This window comes from Pagrus major, chromosome 10, assembly GCF_040436345.1.
Source record: "Pagrus major chromosome 10, Pma_NU_1.0".
NCBI classification, from domain to species: Eukaryota; Metazoa; Chordata; class Actinopteri; order Spariformes; family Sparidae; genus Pagrus; species Pagrus major.
This window is the reverse complement of record NC_133224.1, coordinates 19,411,573-19,435,067: the sequence shown is the minus strand read 5'-3', so window position 1 is coordinate 19,435,067 and position 23,495 is coordinate 19,411,573. Positions and strand designations below refer to the sequence as shown.

Sequence of the window (23,495 nt, the reverse complement as noted above, 5' to 3'; positions counted from 1 at the left end):
TTACAGTTCATCCAGAGGGAAGTCTCCATCACATTTCATGGCAATCTATCCTATAGATGTTCATACATAAGGCTTTAAATCACACATGTCAACCTGTGCTCACTTAAGAAGAAGTCAGGGGATCACCAAAATCCATCCAAAACTGTTGAGGTGCTTTAATCTGATCTAGCTCTGAGAGCTTCTGAGATGTATTTCTTACTTCCTGTTGAAGCAAAAGGACAAATACTTTTTTCAACCTCATTTCCTTCCCTCTGCTCCTCCATCCTACTCTTCCTGTATTCATTTTACCTGCACTAGGGTACCACTTTCCTTCCTTTTATATCCTTTTATCACTTTTCCTTCACTCATTTTGCTGAACAAGCACTGACTCGGTGTCAGAAATTGAATCTCGGAATATCTGCCCATCCCTTGATATGAGACATTTCCACCACATGGCTGCGATTTCTAGCCTGATCTGACTTGCAAAGAGGAAGATCTTTATGGCGGCACCAATTCTAGACAGGGGTGATATGTGGAGGGGTGACAGGAGAGCTGGAAATGTTTTTCCATTCCTGTCGTTTCAGGGTAAAAAGAGGGCAAAGAAAGTCAAAAGCAGTGAGTTTAAGAGACGTTGCACTCATTTTGTGAAGTATCTCAGTGTGTCTGCTGAAGGCCAGGGTTGTCTCTCGCCTCTCATTTGGCAGGCGGGCGGTGTCACTCCCTCAACTTGCTCATTAAGTGCTGTTTGGTGCGGCATTATCTTGATAAATGTTCCACTTACACCACAGAATAGGCTGATGAATCAGACACTGTATGGCAGTATACGGACAGTTCTTCTCACAGCCGGTGAGATTGCAGCGTGCGAGGCTGTAATGATCCATCGACAGGCTAAGAGAGAGGTCTGACAGGTTATTCCAGACACCATCAATCCAAAGAAGTTTAGCAGTGATGCAGGAAATGAATAACTTGGAGTATAATCAAGGAGGTTTATGCACGTATATTAAACAGCAAGTGGTTGTCATATAGTGGGGAGCAACTGCCAGGGATCCAAGGATGTCCCAGGCAACAACCTCAAGTTTCTCTGTACAAGAATAACTTTTACAAAATTCATTCAGCAAGGATATTTATTATAATGAATTTGATCTCTTCCTTTAAATATGTGGAAGTTAAAAAAGTATCGTGATTGTAGCAAGTATAAAAAGTTTTGAGCAGTTCAGTTAAAATGATTTTGTCCATTTAGACTGTTTCATTTAAATATTTCAGGGTCCCAAAGAGGTAAAATTATACTTTATTTCAAATGGAAGATTCACATATTGGAGACATTAACATCCAGGTGATCCCAGGTAGGACATAAATCCCCTTAGATTTATCTTGAGACCTTTGGAAAGGGTTCCAAGCCAAAAGTTAGGGAACCTGATATATGTTCATGTGCATTTAAAAGATATCGAAAGTTAAAAAAGTCCACACCAACAGAAGCTCCTCTCTCCCACAGAAAACACTGCTCCTGAAATGCCTCGGCAGTAGTCCCGCCTTTAAATCTGTGACTTTGTGACATCACACTACGTCATGCATTTGCATAATTTCTGCCTAGCGGATAGTTTGGCACGTGAGAATTGACTTAGCAAAGCTGCTCTGCTGTTGCTTGCGGAGCTGGGTCAGGCATGTGTGAGCTGACCAATCAGAGGGGAGTGGGTATTCAGGAGGGGGGCCTTAAAGAGACAGGAGCTAAAACAGGGCGTTTAAGACAGGGAAGATAGTGCTATGAGCTCCACAGTATGAGGAAATTGGTGTGTTTTTTGAGCATTAAAGCATGTTAACCTACTCTAGTAGCAACCCAGAGTTTGGTTAATCTATTTATAACATTTTCTGTTTAGAGTATGTATGTATTCATAAAAGGCAAAGAGACAGATACATTTTGAAAAACAGACAAACCTTATGTAATAAAATAGTCAAAAAACCTTTGGGAATAACGCATGGTTTATTGCAAAAGAGTTGTGCATTGTGTTAAATTTAATAAATAAATCTTCCTGTGAATAATCACACTGATGAATGGGTGCTAAAATGTTACTACAGCCAAAAAAGAAAATGTTATTCATTACCTATAACATTTATATTAAGTTGTAAACCTCCACGGCACCGCTATAGAAACTTTGTGTGATTTCATTTAGATTATGCAACAACCACCATCACCATCTGCTCTCTACCAGCTGGCAAACAACAATCCCCAGGCACTATACACAACTCTTAGTGAAGGCTAATAACACTCACATATGACCTGAACTGAACCTCACACTGAGTGTACTACACATTTAACCACACAACTATTTAATAGCATAATTAATTCATTAATAGAAGGATCTGTAAAGTAATCCACTAGATGTATTGCTATCTCTGTGCACCCACATCCACATGCACATGCAGCACCCAGCTCCTCTGGTGCAAGGACACCTCTGCTGTGCTGGACCCTCCAAGGACCGCTTCACACGCTCATGCATCAAAACACACTGGGCTGCTCGGTGCTGAAGCCGCCCTGCCCTGCTACCTACCACTAAACCGTAGCACAGCCTTATCTTCTTTAGCGAGGACACGGGCACAATTTTAATCATAAACCTGACCTCGCAAATCCGTTTGTAGTTTTGTAATGTGGGGCGTGCGTGCCACACATACTACTAATCCCTGGATCCTCAGAGAAGGACCATGATTTCTGGGACGGTGTTGCCAGGGGGAAGGTGGCGCCTAGGACCTGTTGGAAATGACAGCTGAAGAAGGCGGATTGAAGCACAGGGATCACACTGACAGTAAACGTAGGAGATAGCGAAGAAAACTCCCTCGTCACTGTGCAGAAGGGTGTGTGTCTGTTCTTAATATGTGTCGGCTTTTAGCCTGGTAGCTAATGATTTCTGTGTGATCAGCGACTCGCAAGCTAACGACACCCGAGCTGAGTGCATGTGGGTGCCTGCCTGTGTATGTGTGTGTGTGTGTGTGAGAGAGAGAGAGTAAGTGTGTACGTATAGATTTTTTTGACTGTGTTTGTGCGTTTGTATGCACGGGGTGTGTGTCGCCGCACTCGCCTTCGGCTGTCCCCCACACCTGTCACGTTAGCTAGCATGCTAATTTGACAAAGCTACTTGGCTAATATTGGCTAATAAAAGGGAAATTAGCCGACTGTGGGCGAGGTACGAGTGTCACTGCGAGTCAAATGCGAGTGCTAACACGGTACCACAGCAGTCACATGAGTCTATCTGAAGCAGTCCAGGCTAATTTGTTATCTATTTCTAATTATCTAATTAGCTAGTGTTAACTGTTGGACAGGCTGGCTGGCTAATTTTCTCGGCTATTAGCTTAGCAGCTAGAAGCACGGGAGCTTGTTCGCTAATTGACCTAGTTCGGAGGGGCAGAGGCCACCATGTTGTCATTCCACTCGACTGAACTTTGTTTACATGTCAAGTGATTGTGGGGCACTGTTGTAAATGAGTATTTTAACATGTTAACAAGTAGTCGGCTGTCTTTTTTAACAAAAAAATAAACCCTTCTACTAACGTAATATCTCCTCCACTTGACGCTAAATCCCTAAAGACGCCTGTGTGCTGGAATGCAAACTATTCCGTCCCGTCTCTGGTAAAGTACGTCCTTAAAATGTCTGGAAAGGCACGACTTCAACCAGTTTAACCCCCTGGACTGCTTCTAGGATACAAGGTAGAATAGAAGAAATGTCAAAAAAGTTTTGTTTAAGGTCTTATTTGAAAGGAAAGTTGATTTTTGAGTCTCGTTCCCAATTCGTGAAATCCAGACGCTTTGGGACGAAGCCTCTGGATTTCACGAATTGGGAACGAGACTCAAAAATCAGCTTTTCTCACTACGTTTTAAGCTATCTACATGATTTACAGGCTTATTTTTGAGAAAGCAGTGGTTTAGCTGTGATTTATATACATCCGTCAACACAAATTGGGACAGCCTTCGTTTCTAATGGTCATTATTAAATGATAGGATTGATTTGTGTTTTTGATCGCGTTAGACTCGGTAACAGAGAGGAGCTCTTATTAATCATGAATCATTAATGCATTTTCTGGATGTAGAGCAGTCGGATCCAAACTGCTTAAGTATTCATTAGCGTCAGGTTGAATAGTCAAAGCTGTGATCACTACCGCATCAGCCTCACATGCTCTGCTATTAAAACTTAATGTTAGTTCTTCCTCGATATCATATGTTCCACCAGAATCGAGCCACGAAAGTCTCATGATTCACACACGAGGCTGTTGAAAACAAGGCAGGCATTATGCAGCCCTGGAAACATGAAGGCAACAACACTGCATCAGTAGGTTTGTAAGATAGATCCTGAAAACAGGTCGAATGTAACCCTGCATTTTTGTTCTCTGGTCGACACTCAAGCCTTCAAAACCAGTAGTGAAAATTGGCAGAGTGACAGCACAAAGGGTGTACACGCACATCCAAACCGAAAAGGGCAGGTGTTGAGTCGAAAATGAGCAAAACATCAAACACAAAGATGGCTCGCTCACTGCAGGGCTCCAAACTGGGCTCATTTAATGCACCAAAGTAGCATAATTCATGCCATGTCGACCGTGTTAGCCGTAATAATAGGACTGTTGTGGTATTGAAACTCTCATGTTAAAGGCTGACAAACCTACAGTGTATTTTCTTCCCTTGTCCTCACTCTGCAGGGTTGTAGAGATGGATACCCTGATGAGTGCGGTGGCGCCACGCTCCCCAGCCCCCGCCAAGAAGCTGTCAGAGGTGGACTTCCGGTCGGGGGCAACCCTGGATCAGCTGTCATCCCAGGTGTCTGAGCTGGTGCTGCTGGAACAGGGAGAGTTTGGAGACCAGACCGCCTTAGAGGTCCACACTGCCAAGGACTTCATCTTCAACATGCTAGGTACATCTGCAGACATATTCTCGCCTTCACTCCTCTAACTGATATAAATGCGAGCGTGGTCCACCATTTTTGACCGACGAATTCGTTACTCAGAGCTGTGAAGGCTTTGATTCAGTGATGATTATCGTGATGCGGGCGGGAAGTTAACACAGCAAAGATATTCTCACACTGCACCCATTATCCATTCACCACTAATTAATTGTGACACCTAATTTCTTATTTTCACTGTTCAACATTTGGTGTAAAAATCAAAATCCCTTTAATTACCAACTGTGATAGATGTGCAGGAATGTGCTCATGGTGATATTTTATTTTGCATAGTAATTTTAATGGAATGTGATATTTGGGAGTTCAATAAACTATTTATATACTTAAGTGCTTGGTGGAAGTCATCAGCACATCACATTGCACGCACATTGTGACGCCGCCTGAACTTCTGGGGGTGTATGTTTTTGTGTGTTTGATCCTGATGTGCTGTCCCCATTGTCTTAGCACAGATGAAACTAAGCTACTTTTCTTCATCGTGTCTGTCGCTGTCTATTCTTAAACCCCTGTTCCTTATTATTTACCCAGGGTAGTGTCACTGAAAACAATGAGCAATCTTACCCAGGAACGCCCTACTCCGCACAGAAGTAGAAGCTGCTCAGCAAAACCACAGTTTGACCGGCACATGCCCTAACATGCAGGGAGCTGTGTTTGCACTCACAATTCATGTAAAGTAGTACATCATGCGTGCAGTTTTCACTGGTTATACTTCCCTCAGTGTGGAGATTTGTTAGAGGGTATTCTAGTGTCTCGTTATGCATCAGGTGGCTTTCACAGCCTACTGAAAAGAATCAAAATGCATGAAAACGCTGCTTAATGCAAATTGATGCTAAAGGGTAGACAGACGTGAAAAGGTCTAATGTCGACGAGACCTCCTTCTTTGGTGTTGCTTCATATTTCGTTCTGTGATATTTTTTATTTATTTCTGAGATTTAATTCTACTTGTAGACTGCAATATATACCGTCTTAGTTTTAAATCTCTTACTTTTCTGTCTGTAGGAACGTGATTTAATTTACATCAAAAAGCTCTCATTGAGAATAGGATGGGTTGCGCTTCTCTCGCACACCTATTCTGTGACTCAGGTTGTGAGGCAGCTGGTAGATGTGTGACAAACATGATCAGCACTTTGGACTTAGCCTGCATTGAATTGAAGGACACATGCAATATTTTCAATTTAATTCCCTGACCGAGACATGATCACGGCGTTGTTTTTTTTTTCTTCCATGTCTTGTATGCAAAACTAGAGGCTTATAATTCGTGTCAGTGTGAATGCAGTGATTTCATTCTTGCACATTTGGTTCTGAATGACATGTTGGAATTGAGCTCATCTTGCATATGGTTTGTTTAGTCACTGTGTGTTGCTCTGCTCTGTCTAAAGAAACAGATATTATTGAGTTACAGACCATAAGAGACAAAAAAAGATGAAAGAAGGAAGAAAGATAACACAATAGATCAAATCAGTGATTACATAAATGTGAGTTCATAGGATTTAACTGATACATTTAAGTCAGGGGATACATTATACCCATATAGGAAGCAACGACTGGTTACCATAAATACACACATGACATAAACACCCACACCACACCCGTGCATAATAAGAGTTTGCTCAGTGAGAGATGAAGTCGTCTCAAATAGATTGTTGTCTTTTTTTTGTCAGTTGTGAGCAAAAAGTGAAGTGTGTTTGTTTGTCCAATAGGTGGCACTCTGCCCCCTCCCTGCTGTCCCCTGTCATGCTCGCTCTCTCATGTATCTCTCAGTCTGTCCATGTCGACTGGAAACACAACAACATTTGGGCAGCATCCTCAAAGTTTCCTGCTCGACTCACTTAAAATTTTTGCGAGTCTGACAAGAGGTCTGTGCTCTGCTCAGCACAGAATATCATAACACGCACTTTAACTGTCAAAGTAGTAGTATTACATTGGTTGGTTGACAGACAGCTCCTGGAGATTTTTTTAAGATAGTTTAATCAAACAGACCTCCTCACCCAGGGAGAAATCACACAAATCAAAATGGCACCCAGGTCTGTTTTTCCCTCATTTCATTGTAACATCACGTACAGGCAGATTTTCTCTTTCTGCACAAACTTTAAAGTCGTCTTTCTTAGGGTTTTTTCCTGTGTTCCGATTTCATTTTTCATGATTCTGGTGCCTCTTTGTCTGCTCCCACACGCTCTCGGTTGAAAAAATTTTCAGGTTTGAGGCTGCTGTCTGTGGCATAATCACCAGTGGTTTGCTGTTTTTTTTATACCCTGTGCCTTACCGCCTGCTGTGACAGCTCTGACTGTGAAAAGGAGAAAAAAAAAAAAAGCAAAAGTTTGACGCTTTCAACCGAGGGAAGACGAGTCTGTGTTGAATTCTAGGAATATAAAGTTAAATACGCAGTGGTAGCTGCATTAGGAGCTCTGCCTCTCAAGGCCCTGCGGAGGATGAAAGGCAGCGCTGGAAAGCAAATATCATCCTTTTGATGGAGGGGCCTTGTTACAGCATGCCGGCCTGCTGGAGGAGGCCCCGTCATAGCTGCATAGGTGTGTGCGTGCACATGTGTGCATTGGATCCTGAACGCAGAGAAGCTGTGGCTGTTTCTGCCAGGTTTTTTACAAAGTTTGAGCTGCAGAGGGATCCCCACTGGGCTTTTTGCACACTGTCAGGGAAAAGGGAAAAAGTAAAGAGATTAAACTGGCACACACACTCACCAAGTGCACCCAGTGAATTTCTTCACAGCCTGACAGATCCAAGAAGAGGCTCTTATTTACCCTCCATTTGAGTAAACACTGTGGTTTGCCTTCAGGCAAGCATGGTGCGGGCTACTGTATACATCGTTTGAAAAACAAAAGTCTGATGAAGGCTGGAATAAATCCACACTGCCGGGGAAGCGGAGGATCTGGTGAGAGGCCCAGACATACCCTGAACTCAACTTTTCAGATCTTGAAGTTTCTTAGCCAGCTTGAGAGAGTTCAGTTCGGAGTTCATCTTCCCCCTCATGTCAGCGAGAGTAGTTTCTTTTGATCCAAGTTTTAAAAAGTCATGAGCGCTGTTCTGTCTCAGCGCAGTGTTTGACACTTTTATGTCAGACAAGAAAAACAACCTGTTGCATGTAGAGATTTTGAAGAATTAAGTAATTGTTAGGGAAAGAAATGCACCAGATCTTCACTCTGTCCTACTGCGACCTCCACTTCTTGCCTCCTTGTGGACTCCTCACATCAGCCCCTTTGTTTACCACCATTCTTCACACTTAGGCCACTTAGCTGGTTGCACATTTGGGCTTGAACAGTGATAAGTGGGGACGGTTAGACAGAGAACGGTGATCAGCAGCACCTGAGTGTGTTTCCAAGTCAGGAGAGGCATGAGTCAGAAGTTCACCCTGAGCTGCGATGAAAAATGAAAAACAAAACCAAAACAAACAAAGGCTGTTTGTGTCTGAGTGTGTGTGTGTGTGTGTGTGTGTGAGTGATGATGCATGAGGGCCTGCATATTTATCATTTTGCTGTGATTGTTTGTGGATCAAAAAGACTGTGAATTTGCAGTTGTTTCAAAACATGGAAATGTGGTTTCCAAACTTATTTTCCCATTTTAAAAATGATATATTTGACATAATTTCAAAGTACAAATAAGTGGTTAGACATCGTCATTATTTAAAGACTTATCAAAATCATTCCAGCTCCACCAGGATTGCATTTTGCCATACAAAAAAGGAATGCGAAGGTAAATGGAGTGGGCTGTATAGATAAAATCTGTAAGATTACAATTTAGATATTTAAATAAATGCCTGAAAAATCAATGGACGTCATCACGTTAAAGGAACAGTTCGCCTGAACAAATGGAAGTTCAGTCATTATGTACTCACCCCCATGTTGATGGAAGGTCAGGTTGTCAAGTTTTGTAGTCCACAAAAAAATCACGAGAGCTTCACAGCAAAACAGCGTTGCAGCATTCTCCAACTGAAGTACATGGTAAAATGTAAAAAAAACACCCCAAAATAAAAAATAAAAAGGCTCCATATAGCTCTACCGACATTATTCAAGTCTCCGGAAGCCTGTATATGTCATTTGACAAAACTGCAAGCATCTGCAAGTGCACAAAACTCCAGCAGAGATGGGTTTATTTTTTCTGTTTGTTTACTTGTCATCCTTCCTGCAGCTGCCTTAAAAGAAACACAAGTCAGTCAGAACGGAGCAGCAGAGTTTCCTCGGTGCACTGTAGACTTTAATATTGGGTGCATTTATCAAGCCATGATATTCACCTCCCAAATGTTCTAACCTTTCTGAGGTTGCACAAACTTCTATGCGATGTGATGCATATTTTATTCTTGGGAGTGAAAGTAAATCCCTCCCTGTGAAATTTTAACCATCAGAGTAGCAACTTTCATCCCCTTTGGGAAAGCAGCTCACTTAGCCCGGCAAGCTGCTGGCCCAGCACGGTGGCTGGTCAGTCTCTCACTCCACCCCATTAGCGACAGCTAGATGCCGTCCCCACCACTGCTGCGTCTTCCTGCCTCATTGGAGGAGCCCTGCTCTGCTGCTCGGAGTTCAGTTTTTAGTGCAGGCAGTGGCTGACTTAATTCTCTGCGAATGCCATTTTGGATTTGACGGCCTGTCTTCACGTGGCAGCCGGCCAAATCTATGCCACTGCAACAGTAAATGACCGAAACCTTTGTAATTGATTAGTTAGGCTTTGTTCACGTTTCATCAGCACAGATGCAACAGTGCCAAGCAGCACAGATGAGATGCAGCCTGCCTGCCGTAAATGATGGTCATTGTTGCCCACTGCCACCTTTTTTTAGCACTTAGCAGCAGCGTCTTAATTGTTGGAGAGCTGGCACGTCATTGATAATTCATGCAAAATACATTTTGGTTGATGATAATTTACAGCCTCTGTTAATAAGCCTCTGTGACAAATCAACCAACAACAAACTGTGATTAAAGCACAATAGAGTGGCCACGGACAGACATCACATAATTCATTAAAAGTCTTTCACGGTATCTAATTAAATAGGACTTAAGGAATGCAGCATGTTCAGCAAGAAGTGTTTTGACATTGCATGACATATTATCTGCTGCCCTGCTCATTTTAATAACCAAGGCTGACATCGTGATTTGGGCTCTTTCATAATCACACTTCAAGTATTCCTGAGGCGGAGAGGGAGGAATCATTCGGGTCGCAGCTGTCAACTGATAACGGTGTGTGACGTGCAGACTGTAGCTGTCTGAGCTGCTGGGGAAAAAAAACATTCAAAAACTGAATGTTTGCCACACACCTCATCATTCACACACACTGACACTTTTCAGTTTTCTTTAAGAAAGTTTTTTTTTTCATGAGGGCTCAGACTGACAGATACTCTTTTCAAATAATTTAAGTGACATTCCTGAAAACTTCAAATGGCAACATTTCCAAATGCTGTACTAATGGACAGGGTGACTAAGCCTTAATATAAAATTCAGGTATGATTTCAGCATCAGTCAGTGAGCGTGAGATTGAGCGGTACACTGAAGGCAGTCAGCCTGCACCTGCTCACCCAGCGTGGCACAAAACTGAATGTGAGACCTGAATCTTTGGACTGGAACATGTTTGAATATGTGACATGAAAATGTAACATAACAAGTGCGTTTTGTCCTTTATCATGTGCATCATTTAAAAAAATAGGTATGTTCCCTGTTTCCTGTCTTCTGCCTCCTGATGACATATGATAGACAGTGTTTCCCCTAGGATGGAGTTGCAAAAGCAAAGCGCAAAGTTCACCCTGCCGGGAGGTTTCTATGTGTCTGCCGGCACCAGAGGGGCTCTTTAGGCTTAAGTACATAACAGTACATTTGTGCACAGTAATGAGCAGGGGAAATGTCTGTCTAGCTTACATATGAGGTGTCTCAAGCTTTAGGAAAATACACTTTTATTGCACACAATAAAAGTATAATCTTTAAAACAATTATTGACAATAATTTAACAAAAAATATATTAACAACCAACCATATAGGTAAAATCACATAACACAAATACTAGAACAATACAAAAGGTCTGTGCCTCCAACCCATACATCTTCCCACTCCTCCCCTCCACCCATCGTTTACACCTCCTTTGACACCACCTTGACAGCTTTCGCGCGTCACAGTGGCCCTCGCGCATAGTAATGCTGCATTCGAGACAGTAGGAATTTTCCGACCTCCTACTAGAAAAAGAACACTGGAACGCCACTCAAAGTTGGAGTCCTTACTTGTGAACTCGGCACAAATCCATCTACCCTGAATCCGTGATCAGTGTTGCATGCTTCATGGTTGACATCTAGCTTGTTAAAATCGTTGTGCTGACATTATCAAGTAAGCTCAAAATTTCTCGTTGCACCTTCTCTAAACCTGGCGCTAACGTTACCTCCGTTTTGGTGTATGCCGAGAATCGGCGCAGCACGGCACGGAATAGCGGAGTTTAGCGCGGCGCATCACCTGCATCAACCGGTAACGGTATATCTGGATGATATGTATGTAGCGAAGGAGACCGCTTGCAAAGTTTCTTTGACAGAGACAATGATAGTTGCCAAGCAACCAAGATAATATGACAATAGAACCATGGATACTGGCAGCCGAAATTGTTATATTAAAGTTCATTATTCTAACAGCTGCAAGAAATAGCGTAACAGGCTTCATAGTCTCTATAGGTGGCCCACAGTGGTTTGTGATTTATTTTCATAAATAAAATTGTTTCAAACAGGTGTGTGATTGACCTGGATATGAAGCGTCCATAGCGCAAAATGATATAACGTTAGTTTCTAAAGAGACAAGACTGAGCCCACTCTCCACCTCTCCTCTCTCCTTGTTAAAAAAAAATAAATTCAGCAGTGGCGGTCATATTTCAGCAGTGGTGGTCCGCCGCTGCTAGGTGCATATAGGGGAAACACTGATTGAACACATTGGGGAATCTGGTTATAGTTAATTCTTAATGATTCATTAATTTGAGACATGAGTGATCTCTTAAAGATCCAGTGTGTAGGATTTAGAGGCAATAGCGGCGAGGTTGCAGATTTCAATCAGCTGAATATTCTCTGTCTCTCTGTCACCTATGATGCTGGCTAGAAATGTGAAAGGCCCTCTCTAGAGCTCAGTGTTTGGTTTGTTGGTTCTGGGTAGGTAGGGACGATATGAACATTTCATGTCACGATTATCCTGGGCAAAAAAGTTGGAGTTCACGATATAGACTGAAACAGCTTGACGTCAGGCTAACAACAACAGTCATTTCCTGGTAGACAACTGGTGGTTGTTTTGTATTGTGGAGATATGTGAAATCACCATTATATGAGCTTGTACTTGAGGCAGTGGTTTCTACTTGGGAGTTACTGTAGACAAACGCTGTAGTTGGCTCTGTTATCATGATCAAAATATGGTAAAAAGTTTTAAAATGGCGTGAAAACATACTGGAAAACACATATCTTTTTTTTTAAATCAGCGTCCTCTTTTAAGTGAAAAGCTAACAATTTGGCGACCAGAGCTGGATGGTGGTAGCGGAGATGGGAGAGCACTCTGAAGGTGTCGGTCCGCAGGGCAGACACCTTCCTCCAGCAGGCTCTGGCGGGTGGGCACCTTATCTTCCTGTCGTCTTTAGTTCGGAATCGATAGTACTTCCACACATCAGATTTAACTTTCCGGAGGAGGATACAGAATACAAAGCCAAGCTTTCATCAATGGTGACAGGCTTATGGTTCTGCAATGACTAGAAAGATGTGGGCTCCCCCTTGTGGCAATTAAAAATATATCAGGAAATCAGTGTAGGACTGTATGTTAGCTTTAGACAGCTTTTAGAAGTCACTCCTAAGGATATTCATGATATGCCAAAAAAATCTGACATTGTTCCATCCCTAGTTCTCAGCTCCTTTACAAACATGATGGTGCAACCTGGTAGACTCCGGAAGAGGACCTGCTCTCTCTGTAGATATTATGGCCATTCTGATCTAGTGTCAGGTGATTATACACTGAATATTGTAATCAAATCTGCCCATGACTCCCCTTAATTCCTACACACTGGAACTTTTCTAATAAGACTATGAAAGGACAGGGTCAGTATTGTTTCTCAAACGACTCGGCTACCCTGCTGCCCTCAAATGTAAAAGTAAACCTGCAGTGACACTTTCCTCTTTCAGTGATAATTGCCTGTCATTTAGAGGCACACGGTATCACAGTGTGGCTGGCTTCAAAGCAGCAGTGAAGAGCAGGAAGACGGTGACAGCCTCCTGCCTCCTCTCTCTCTGCAGGTGGTTTAGACACACGATGTCTGTCATCACTCTGAGCCCTGTTTGTTGTATTAAACACATTCACACACAGGCATACACACACCTGGCTCAGTGCTCTGACACCCCCTCTCCCCCATTAGATTAAATTGCTTCTCTTGGAGCTTCTCAATTCCTCCCCTCTAAAAGGCCTATTTTGGAGCTAATCTCCTGCCTTGATATGAATTCATAAACAGCAAGCAGGCGGACTGGCTCACCCTTCAGCGGCTGGGATTAACCCTGCTATTAGTGTGCGTGGTGAGGCTGCGAGAAGTGCCGCGTGAACAGCGCTGATAACATCCGGTTTAGACTATAGTAGCAGTCAGGAGTTATTTGTAACGGATTGAATTGCTCCTTTTGGGATGAGGCTGCTTTTTAAGATTATTGTTATAGCATGCTCTGCGGCGGTATTAGAGCTTTATTGTCTAAAACAACAGAGGGGTCATGCAGAGGTAGGGGATGTGTGACAACATCATCAAGATGCCCTGAATCAAGAGCCTCGTCCCGGACTGTTCCAGTGATGCCACTCAGTAGTTGATTCCTCAACTATGTTTCAAATGAAGATTCTGTCTCCACGACAATAACAACAATTAGCCAGTGAAAATGAAAGTGTCCTACAGACTGAGTAGTGGATGGTAAAAGGTAAAATGCCAGCCATCATCATTGGGCTGCAACTAACGATTATTATCACTGTGAGGAATCTGTTGATTATTTTCTCGATTAATCGATTAGGTGTTCTGTACAATGTTATCAATTTTGATCAATGTTTCCTAAAGCCTAAGATGACATCCTCAAATGTCTTGTTTTGTCAACAACCCAAAGATATTCAGCCTACTGTCAAAGAGGAGGAACGAAACCGATTCATCAATGAATCGTTTCCCTTTCCTCATCTGTAGATGGTTCAATATTTAAGCAAGACAGTCAAAGCCCAGGTGTTTTCAGGCTGGTAGATGGATTAATGTACATACACACACACATTTACAGGGGATGATCAGCTCATCTCTGTTAATACACACATTCAGTAGGATGCAAGGGTGTGGTCAACTGTCAGCGGACCAGTAAATCTAAATAAATCCAGAAGAATGTGATTACTAGCTTTGCCTATATCTCAGTTGTTAGATCAGAGTCCCAGTTTCAGACCTCCCTCCCTCTCCCTCCTCCTGCAGCCCTCTCCAGCAACAGCATATAGAAGTCATCGGCTTATTTAGAGGAATCCCATTTTCCAGAGAGATTTACAGCGCTATTTTTGGAGTCTATCAAACTAGAGGTGTGCGGCAGAATATTTTCACTCCGCTCCGGCTGTGAAGAGAAAATACGTCTTTCCCATGATGCCACCGCTCTGCTTCAGGGGGGATTTCTCTCTCAGCAGTGTTACTTTGTAGCTTCATTTTGAAAGCAGACGTGTCTGAATGCCCCCGTGAGGGCAGAGTATAGTCTGTGTATTTGGTATAGATGTGTGCCTGTGCATTTGTTTCGTTTTCAGAAAAGTATAACTATACTTGTCTTTTACCGTACTTGTAAAGCATCGCAAAACCAGCTCCAATATAAAGCAGTGAAAAACTGAAGCGATTCAATTCAAGCACCAGGGACCTTGCATGCAGATGGCCTGTTTTAATATGTGGGGCCGTGCCGTAGTGATGCATTTGAGTACATTTAATATGACTCAGTGATGTACAATACAGCACTGTTAACAAACTCCCAAGACAGATGACAGAATAGAGCTCTTGTGCAAATAAATGATCTATTGATTTTGGAATTGTAGTAAATTAGTTTTTAAACGATGGCATTTTAATGATATATTTTTAATATTTTAAGGCAGAGCAGAGACTTGAGGGCTGCCCCGTTCTGTTGAATATATTGAAGGGGGAGGCCTGCTGTATTTAAGTGTGTTAGTTTTTTCAAGGTTTGGACCACATTTCCCCTAAACCTCATTTATCTTTGTCAAAAAAAGGGGTTTGTTGTTTGTCCTCCCCTTCCTTGTCGCTTTAAGTCTTGAAGCTTGTGCCATCCCTTATCACGCGCCAGAATTGTAAAAACTGGAATAAAACTCCTTATTTTAAAAGCAAAACCAGTCAAAATCTTTACATTTCTTCAAGTGAAATGCAGTGTCGAGGTCGGCAGCAGCTCCAGATCTTCCTGATGTTTGTTTATGGTAAGCGTGGTTATCTCCCAGGATTAAAGTAAAGTGATGATTTATTGATGTTAGAATAAGATATTGAATTTTTTTTCGCCCAGTCTCATCTCCGGGGGCAGGTCATTTCAAAGACTTGGAAAACAGCGTGATTGCTGCCTGATTGCACCACACACATGATTCTTAACCTTGAGAGTTTGGTTCAAGATGGTACCGTGACTTGATGTTTAAGTACTAAACCTTCTCTTATTGATGATGATGCGTTAAAGAGGCAGTATGTAGTTTTGGAGAAGAAATTCAAACTCAGAATTGCGAATATCAATGAGGTAATAATACAAACTCAGAAATATATATTTTTTCCATACCTGAATAAACAAGCTGTTCTCAGCGGAAAATAAGGTCCCAGAAAACTGTCTGAAGCTAGAAAGGTGGCAGGGTCCGCCACATCTTTGTACAGCTTCTACGATTAATCAATTAATCGATTAATCATCTTTTATAAAATTAATCGCTAACTGTTTTATGTAATGGATTCATTAGTTTTAGTATTTTTATGATGAAAGAAAAGAAAAGCCTCTTAAATGTGATTATGTTTTGGTTTATTTATTCCTATATGACAGGACACTGAATATGTTTGGGTTGTGGACAAAACAAGACATTTAAGGATGTCATCTTGGGCTTTGGGAAACACTGACTGACATTTTTCACCATTTTCTGACATTTTATAGACCAGTAAAGATCAACTAATCGATTAATCTGGAAATAATCAACAGTAGTACAACTGTTAGTTGCAGCCCTAGTTCTTTAGAGAGGTGGATCAGCTGCAGCATTTAAAGGATGCCATGCCAGGTAGGTAGGTAGGCTTTACTATTACGACACACTGAGACTGATGGAGTAACCAATAGCCATCAAATAGTCGATTCACAGGCACGGAATTGGGACCAGTCTGAAAATAACTCCTATCGGAAAACTTCCCTCTATTGGAAATCTACATTCAAAGACATTTCTTATAGGATTAGGTTTAATCCGTGGCTGTGAAACCAGCCTAGACGCTCTCCATTCCGCCTCTATTCTCAGACTGTGTGTGTCTACAGGCACATATGTTGCAGTGTGTTCCTGCGTGCTCCCATGTGTGCGTGCGTGCTCGCTTGGCGGATGCCCAGTAAAGCAGGCGCGCGTCTCAATTTGAGAGTTTGGATTAAAAAAGTAGATTGTGTTCCTTGGAACAAACTCAAAGTTCCCGCAGCCAGTGTGGAGATTGAAGAAGCCTCACTAATTGATACAGTTTTTCCCTCTGCGCTCCCCTCGCTCACTGAAGTCCCTGCTGGAGAGATAAGATGCTCTTTATTCTCTTTTTCATCACCCCTTTTCCTCCTCCTCGCCTATTTGACCCAATTTATCAGTGGCAGATAAAAACCAAACAAATCAGAGGAGTCGCAGCTTCAAACTCGTTGCCCTTTGGCTGGTGTCTGATCTGTTCCTCCCTCTGACACTCTCTCTCTTTTATGCTTTGATCTGCCTGTCCAGTGTTTCTACCCTCTTTTTCTTCCTCTTTCCAGCCCAATAGATTTCAAGTTCTGATAATTGATTAGTCATGATTCAAGTTCAAACACTTACCTCAGATACAGGAGAGATGAGTTCAGTGTGATAGACTTGTAAAAGTTTATGTGGGACATAAACCCACTGTTGCATATTGATGAAGTATTCATCCTATCACGCTTCAGTGTTCCTTTCATCACCATGAACACCTCACCAAATTATCTCCGTAACAACACTAACAACTTAGACAGCTGTCTGAAAGAGAAATATTTCGGAATCCAGAGCATCTGCTCCCCAAGGGTAAGTTAGTAACATTACCCAGGCAAAGATGAATCATTTCATGGGAAAGATGTGAGGTCTGCTGTCGCAAGTGAGATATTTTGATACCAAGTTGGAAAGGTCATATCTCTGATGGTGTTTACCTCGTCCACGTCCTCGCCCACAAGGAACAAAACGTAAAGTTGCTGGCAGAAGCAGAGAAAGAGATAGAGGTGTAATTGGTTCCCTTGTTGTTGTTTTTTCTTTTTTTGTTTGTTTTTTTGGACGCAATATTTGCTGACAAAAAGTTTATTGGATTAGAATAGCTGACTGCAACTTTAAAGATTGCAGTTATACCAAGCAAGGTTTGGTCAACCAGAAAAAAATAGATACCCTAAATACCCTGCGTTAACCCTTTAATGTCCCTTTAAAGATTACTTCTTTTCTTCTGTAAATCAAAATATTGATTTAGTGATTTTTCCTCTTAAAATCATGCAGAGAAAGTGACAAGTTGTTTGTGTTTGCAGCAAAGTCTGCAGAGGTCTCTACTACGTACAGTCCCAACAAGCTCCACGAGTCAGAAAGTTACGGGAGCTTCTACGTGACCACTCGCTGAGGACTTAACATGCTGTAATACCTCGTCCCCTAACGTCCCATTTTCTACATATCAATTCTGATCTCTATTATGAGGAGCACTTTCATGAAGTGAAAGATATTTTGAAGTTGCATGCTAGCAGGAACTTGTGCAGATGTCATGGGAGACTTCAGAGGGTGAAGATCGTGAGGAACTTTAGTGCTCTAGATAACAACTGAGGTGCTCGTAGAGGGAGATGAGCTGATTCTGTTGAGAATTACCATTGGATGTTAGAAATAACACCCAAAGGTGCGCCGTCACATACTTTTCCTCTTTGTTTCTTGGAATGCTCCCCCAGTGGTCGCGTCAAAGGAGGCACTTTCGCTTTGCTCCATTTCAAAGCAAAGCACCGGAGAGAGCCTCGTCAGCACATTTGACTTTGAGTCTCGCTTTAGTTGCTTATTCATCTTTAGTCTCTGTATGTTTTACCCTTTTTGATATAAAGTAGCAAATGATTGCGTGGGATTCTGTGGGTGCGGATGCTGCTCTCGCAAAGAGATATGTTCCTCAGTCAGACCGTGATTGGGTGGTCATAATTTATTAACATCAGTACTTTAAGTACACTCACAAGGATGATGTAAGAGTTGTGTTAAATTCAGTAGTTTTATCTCTTTAAATTTCCACCCACACACACACACACCTCAACATGAAAACATGTCACCAAGGCTGTGTGCCCATGTAATTGGATCAGAGCACTCATGTTGGGAGCTTTGTGCCCCCAGCCATGGCCTGCTGGCTTGGTCTGATGCCCCTGTTTCAGCTGCCTGCAGCCACTTAACCGCCCTGCAGGGGATAAACACTCGAACTCAAGCTCCCGCAATCTCTCCCCTGTGAGGGGATTTTAAGTGTCTACGCTTTACCTATGACCTATCATAGCTACCGTGGCAGTTAGCTCCAGACCAGCGTCTGTTTGGCCATAGGATCAAGCCTTTCACAGTTGCTCTTTTAAGCTGGCAAAAACATAATTTACTTGACTCTAGTTCTGCGACTCCCACGGGCCCCGGAGCCGGGGAAGTTTACAACACAGCTAAGTAGCCATAAAGGGATTTGGAGGCTCGGGTTTCTCTCATATAAACTGTCCAGAGAGGAGGGTGAGGAATGCTTTTTAGCACTCTGGAAAATGATGGTGCAGCCGGGCCTGAAATATAATATGAATTTAATAAGATGATCGTCTGATTGCTCGTATTTCTTTCTCCCACCAGACTTCCTTTTAGCGATATTGCTGTTTTTCCAGATCTCTGCAATTAACTAACCAAACTACAAAGATATGCAATAAACTGGAAGTGTCCTTTTAGTCATTTTCCTACGCCTGTTTACTGTTGATCTTTAACAGAACAAAGTCGTGATGTAGCTGTAGAGAGTATACAGTGTATGGAAGCTGAAATGAAGGCCAGGCTGAGCACACATGGGCGAGCCACTGAAATTAACATTAGTGTCTCGTGGTCAGCTGAGACAATTAATCCCCCCACTCTTGTGTCAATATCACTGCGGCTCAGACTCATAAATATATGCAGCACCTTCTTAAAACAAAACTAAGCTGGAAATTTCCCAGACTCACCCACTTGCTGCTGTTTTCTGTCCCAGTGCGCCCGGCGTGCATACTCAGAGCTTGTGCGTGCATCTGAATATGAAATGCATTTTAATGTGTGTAGGCATCTGCGAGCGAGAGCGAGCACTTCTCAGAACCTTTCCGCTCATTGCCCCTCACATTTCCACACATACCAAACGCTCTGTGAATTTGAATTTTGCTGACTGTGATTGATTTTGTGGTCTCTCCCTCACTGCCTTCCAGGCTTAGTCCAGAAGGTAGACCAGCGCCTCCCGGTGGCCAACGAGTACCTGCTCCTGTCAGGCGGGGCACGGGAGGGGGTCCTGGACCTCAACCCAGAGGACCTGGGGGACTACGCCAAAGGGGCCGACTTCGACCTGGACTTTACCCTGCTGGTGCCCGCGCTTAAGCTCCATGACCGCAACCAGCCAGTCACCCTGGACATGAGGCACTCCCCTCCCTGCCACTCGTGGCTCAGCCTTCGCCTCTGCGACTCCAACATCCTGTCCCGCTGGAGTGTCTGCTGCCAGGAGGAGAACGGACTTCTCACTGAGGAAGACGAGGAGGAAGAGGGGGAGATGGGTAAGTGGAAAAAGTAGGGTGATAATTGCAAAGGTAGAGGAAGAACCATGAAGGAGAAATTGGTAATGAGGAGGAAAAAAGGTGAATGGTTGAAGTAAGAACAGAAAGAAAGAGGTGAAAGACCACAGTGGAAGGAGGATTAGTAAGCAAGTACAAGACATAGAAAGATGAAGAGAGAGAGGAGGAGTGGAACAGACAGCGATGAAGGTACTGCAGCAGTGCAGAGTGGAAGAAATATGAACTGATTGAATTTTATTCATGTTTCACTGATATAATTTGATGCATGATGTTGTGATGCAATTTCACCCACCCAAGCACTTCTTCTAACTCCTCAGATAGGTGAAACGAGGAAACACGCTCAAACGTTTTATGTGTCTAACTTCACAATCAAAAGTTCAAGATTACACAGCGGCTTCCAGATCACACCGCGACATCAATCTGCCACACGCTCGCGAGTGTGAAACTTCCAAGATGAGGAAAAGTAATGACATTTATTGATACGAATCTCTTTAATTTTCAGCAATTCGGAATACACATTCTCTACATTTCCTGGTCGTAACAGAACATCTCCCACAGGATCTTCTGTTGCTGCGTTCGTGCTGGTAGGAGGGGGTGAAACAGTCAGGATTAGTCGACAGCATTAACATTTAAAACCCCTTAATGCTACTGAAAGGTTATAAAGAGGGCAAAAGTGACAAGAGTTCAAATCAGATTTTAAGTCTTTGCAGCACAGCACTGACACCTTTCTTTGCTTCACACAGTATGCTACTAAATAACAGTTTAAATAGACGTGCATTTATACAGCGCTTTTCTACTCTGCTGACCACCCAGAGCGCTTTAAAACACTTGTCGCATTCACCCATTTACACACACATTCAAACAGCAATTCCTATACAAAGTTCCCAACGATATTTCCATGCTCATCCATTCACCACTCAGAATCCGATAGAACAGCCATCCAGAGCAATTTGGAGTTCAGTATCTTGCCCAAGGACCGAGCATTCATCCCTGACTTTCCTCGCTCAGGTAAAGGCTCCGTCCCCTCCCTGGGCTCCCCTCAGTCTCTGGATGGATGCTACTTCTCTCCCAGCCTGGTGACAGACTGGTTCTGGGGTGTGGTGAGCGAGGCTGTGGAGGAGCTGAGGCGCAGCCCCCAGAGAGGAATTCCCAGTCCGGACCGACTGGAGAGGAACGGACCCCTCACCACCATCATCCTCCAGGTACAGACTGGAAACGAACTGTTCCCATTCCTGTTACATCAAGTATTGTCAAGGCGCTGCTCAAGGTCAAACTCTCCATGGGATACCTCTAACTTTTGAGTTGTGCTCTTTAATTGCTCATTAAAGAAGATGTTTTTGTGACATCAATGTTGAAGCCAAGTGTTACAGAACCCTGCATGAATGTTTGCAAGAGGAATAGAAATTCAGATAACTGATTCTGATGTTTCACCACCATCGTCTCTGCAGGCAGGCTCCAGCCGGGTGCTATACGACCTGCTGCCTGTGGTGTCGTTCCGGGGCTGGCCCGCTGTGGCCCAAGGCTGGCTGACCGCCAACCACTTCTGGGATGGTAAAATCACAGAGGAGGAGGCGATATCTGGCTTCTATCTGCTGCCCTGCTGCTCCCCGCTGGGTGGTCGGCCCGACAGAGAGTGGAGGCTGGCGTTCTCACGCAGCGAGGTGAGGGGATTGTTAATACAACTTTTGTTTTGGTGTCACTTGGTTTTAGGTTTAAAGCATCGATACAACATTTCCATCTGGTTTTCTTTATTTGTTTCTTGGCCAGTTTTCTTTCCTTTACTTCCACAACATTTCTCTTTCTATTGAAAATTAATGTTAAGTTTACCACAATGTCTTTTTTCCTGTTCCTGCTTAATGCATTGATCCTGTTTCTCTTATTCCCAGGTTCAGTTGAAGAAGTGCATCCCCTACCCCATGGCCCAGGCTTTCCAAGCAGCTAAAGCCGTGCTGTCTCGCATCCTGGCCCGTCCACGCACAGGCCTCAGCCTCTATCACCTGCGCACCCTCCTCTTCTGGGCCTGTGACCGACTTCCTGCCGCCTATCTGTCCAGCCCTGACCCTGACACCCCTGGCCGCCTCCTCCTGGGTCTCCTGGATGACCTGGCTCATTGCATCCTGGGTAAAAACTGCCCAAACTACTTCCTGCCCCAGTGCAACATGTTGGAGCACCTGACAGACAGCCAGGCGCTGCTCGTCGCGAGGAAACTCGCCCACGTGCGCTCGGATCCCAGCGAGCACCTCCGGGCGGCTCTGGACCAAGCCCAGCAGGCGGGCCAGCTGAAGAAGGAGCTAACAGGTAGCACCAACGGCCACGGCTCCCCCGGACACAACCCAGCCAACGGCATCATCTCGCCTTCGGAGGACAAGCTGGCGCAGCGACTGCAGCAGCTGGTCACTGAGAACCCTGGGAAATCCATATCGGTCTTCCTCAACCCTGACGATGTCACCAGGCCACACTTCCGCATCGATGACAAGTTCTACTGACGCAGACACGCTGCTGACAAGAGGCGTGGAAGTGTGTGTGTTTAGCTTACGAACACACTCTGAGACGTCACATCAGAGGAGACTGACAATTAGGCAGGTGTTTTTCTTGTAAACACTGGCGGCCTGGAACTGAACACACTCCTTCTGTTCTCATCTTAAGACTGAACAATGCTACAAAGTCTTGCTGCTCGACTGACTCTTTAAACCAAAAAACACACTATGTCCTACTATTGGCAAATGACATCCAATTTGCTGGATGTCGCACAACAGACCTGATGTCACCCAGCTGTTGCCACGGAGACTGGCCTCTCCTAACGAGCTGGCCTTAACGAGACTCATCGGCCAGGGCTACAAAGACAAGGGCCGGCTTTAGTCATGTGAAATAAGTCCAGTGGAGATCAACAGAGAGAGAGTGTGTGTGTGTGTGATTGTATGTGTGTATATGTTCACATATTACTTACACTTCTTAAGACTGAGGGAGAAAAGCTTCTTGATTGCTGCGTTTCTCCCCTTTTTGTTTTAGATCAGAGTGGGCGATTGGCTGCATTAGAAAGGAAAAACAAGGTATGGTTGATGTAACTGAATGTAATGTTGTGAGGAGAACTGCCGAGTCTTTGAACAAAGAGTCTCTTTTCTCTGTCGACTACGTCCGAGCCCTCTTTTACCCGCTTTTTGATCCCCCATGCCTCCGTTTATGGCATATTTTTCATTGAAAAAAAGAAAATCTTTCTCAGGTATTCATAATACTTAACTTTTTTATGTATATGGTTCCCTTTTCAGGTCTTTAATTTTCTTTCAGTGCCGCTTACATTTCATTAATAACGGAAGTGGAATGTATCAAAGAGCTGTGTGTGAGCGGTTTTACAGCGAGACATGCGTCTACATATCCCTAAACATCTCATTTTGATCCAACTTGATGAATCTGCTGAGTCAAAATGTTAAGTAGCCGCTTCTCCTTCTGAAGGCCTGGTCGCACCAGCATTTAAAATGGCAAAACTCATTAATTCCAATGGAATCTGTGGCTGTTAAGACGAGGTAAACGCTTGCGTCTAAGGAAAGGTATACCATAGAGTCCAAAATGGAGGAAAATATTAGCTTATCTGCTGGGTTGCACCATCCAATTTTAAATAACCTCCTC

At 43.5% G+C, this 23,495-nt stretch overlaps 1 protein-coding gene across 2 annotated transcripts; it reads left to right on the top strand.

The window, feature by feature from the left end:
- Nucleotides 1-2,664: 2,664 nt before the first annotated feature.
- Nucleotides 2,665-23,085, top strand: tmem102 (transmembrane protein 102). Of its 2 annotated transcripts, none has more exons than XM_073475679.1 (6): nucleotides 2,665-2,826; nucleotides 4,659-4,870; nucleotides 19,515-19,853; nucleotides 20,880-21,073; nucleotides 21,320-21,532; nucleotides 21,758-23,085. In XM_073475679.1, exons 2-6 carry the CDS (start codon nucleotides 4,669-4,671, stop codon nucleotides 22,355-22,357), a joined length of 1,548 nt encoding a protein of 515 aa, XP_073331780.1. In that variant the 5' UTR covers nucleotides 2,665-2,826; nucleotides 4,659-4,668; the 3' UTR covers nucleotides 22,358-23,085. The 2 variants fall into 2 exon arrangements, with proteins under 2 accessions (XP_073331780.1, XP_073331782.1); XM_073475681.1 differs by lacking the exon at nucleotides 2,665-2,826 and adding an exon at nucleotides 3,108-3,155.
- The last annotated feature ends 410 nt before the right edge of the window (nucleotides 23,086-23,495 follow it).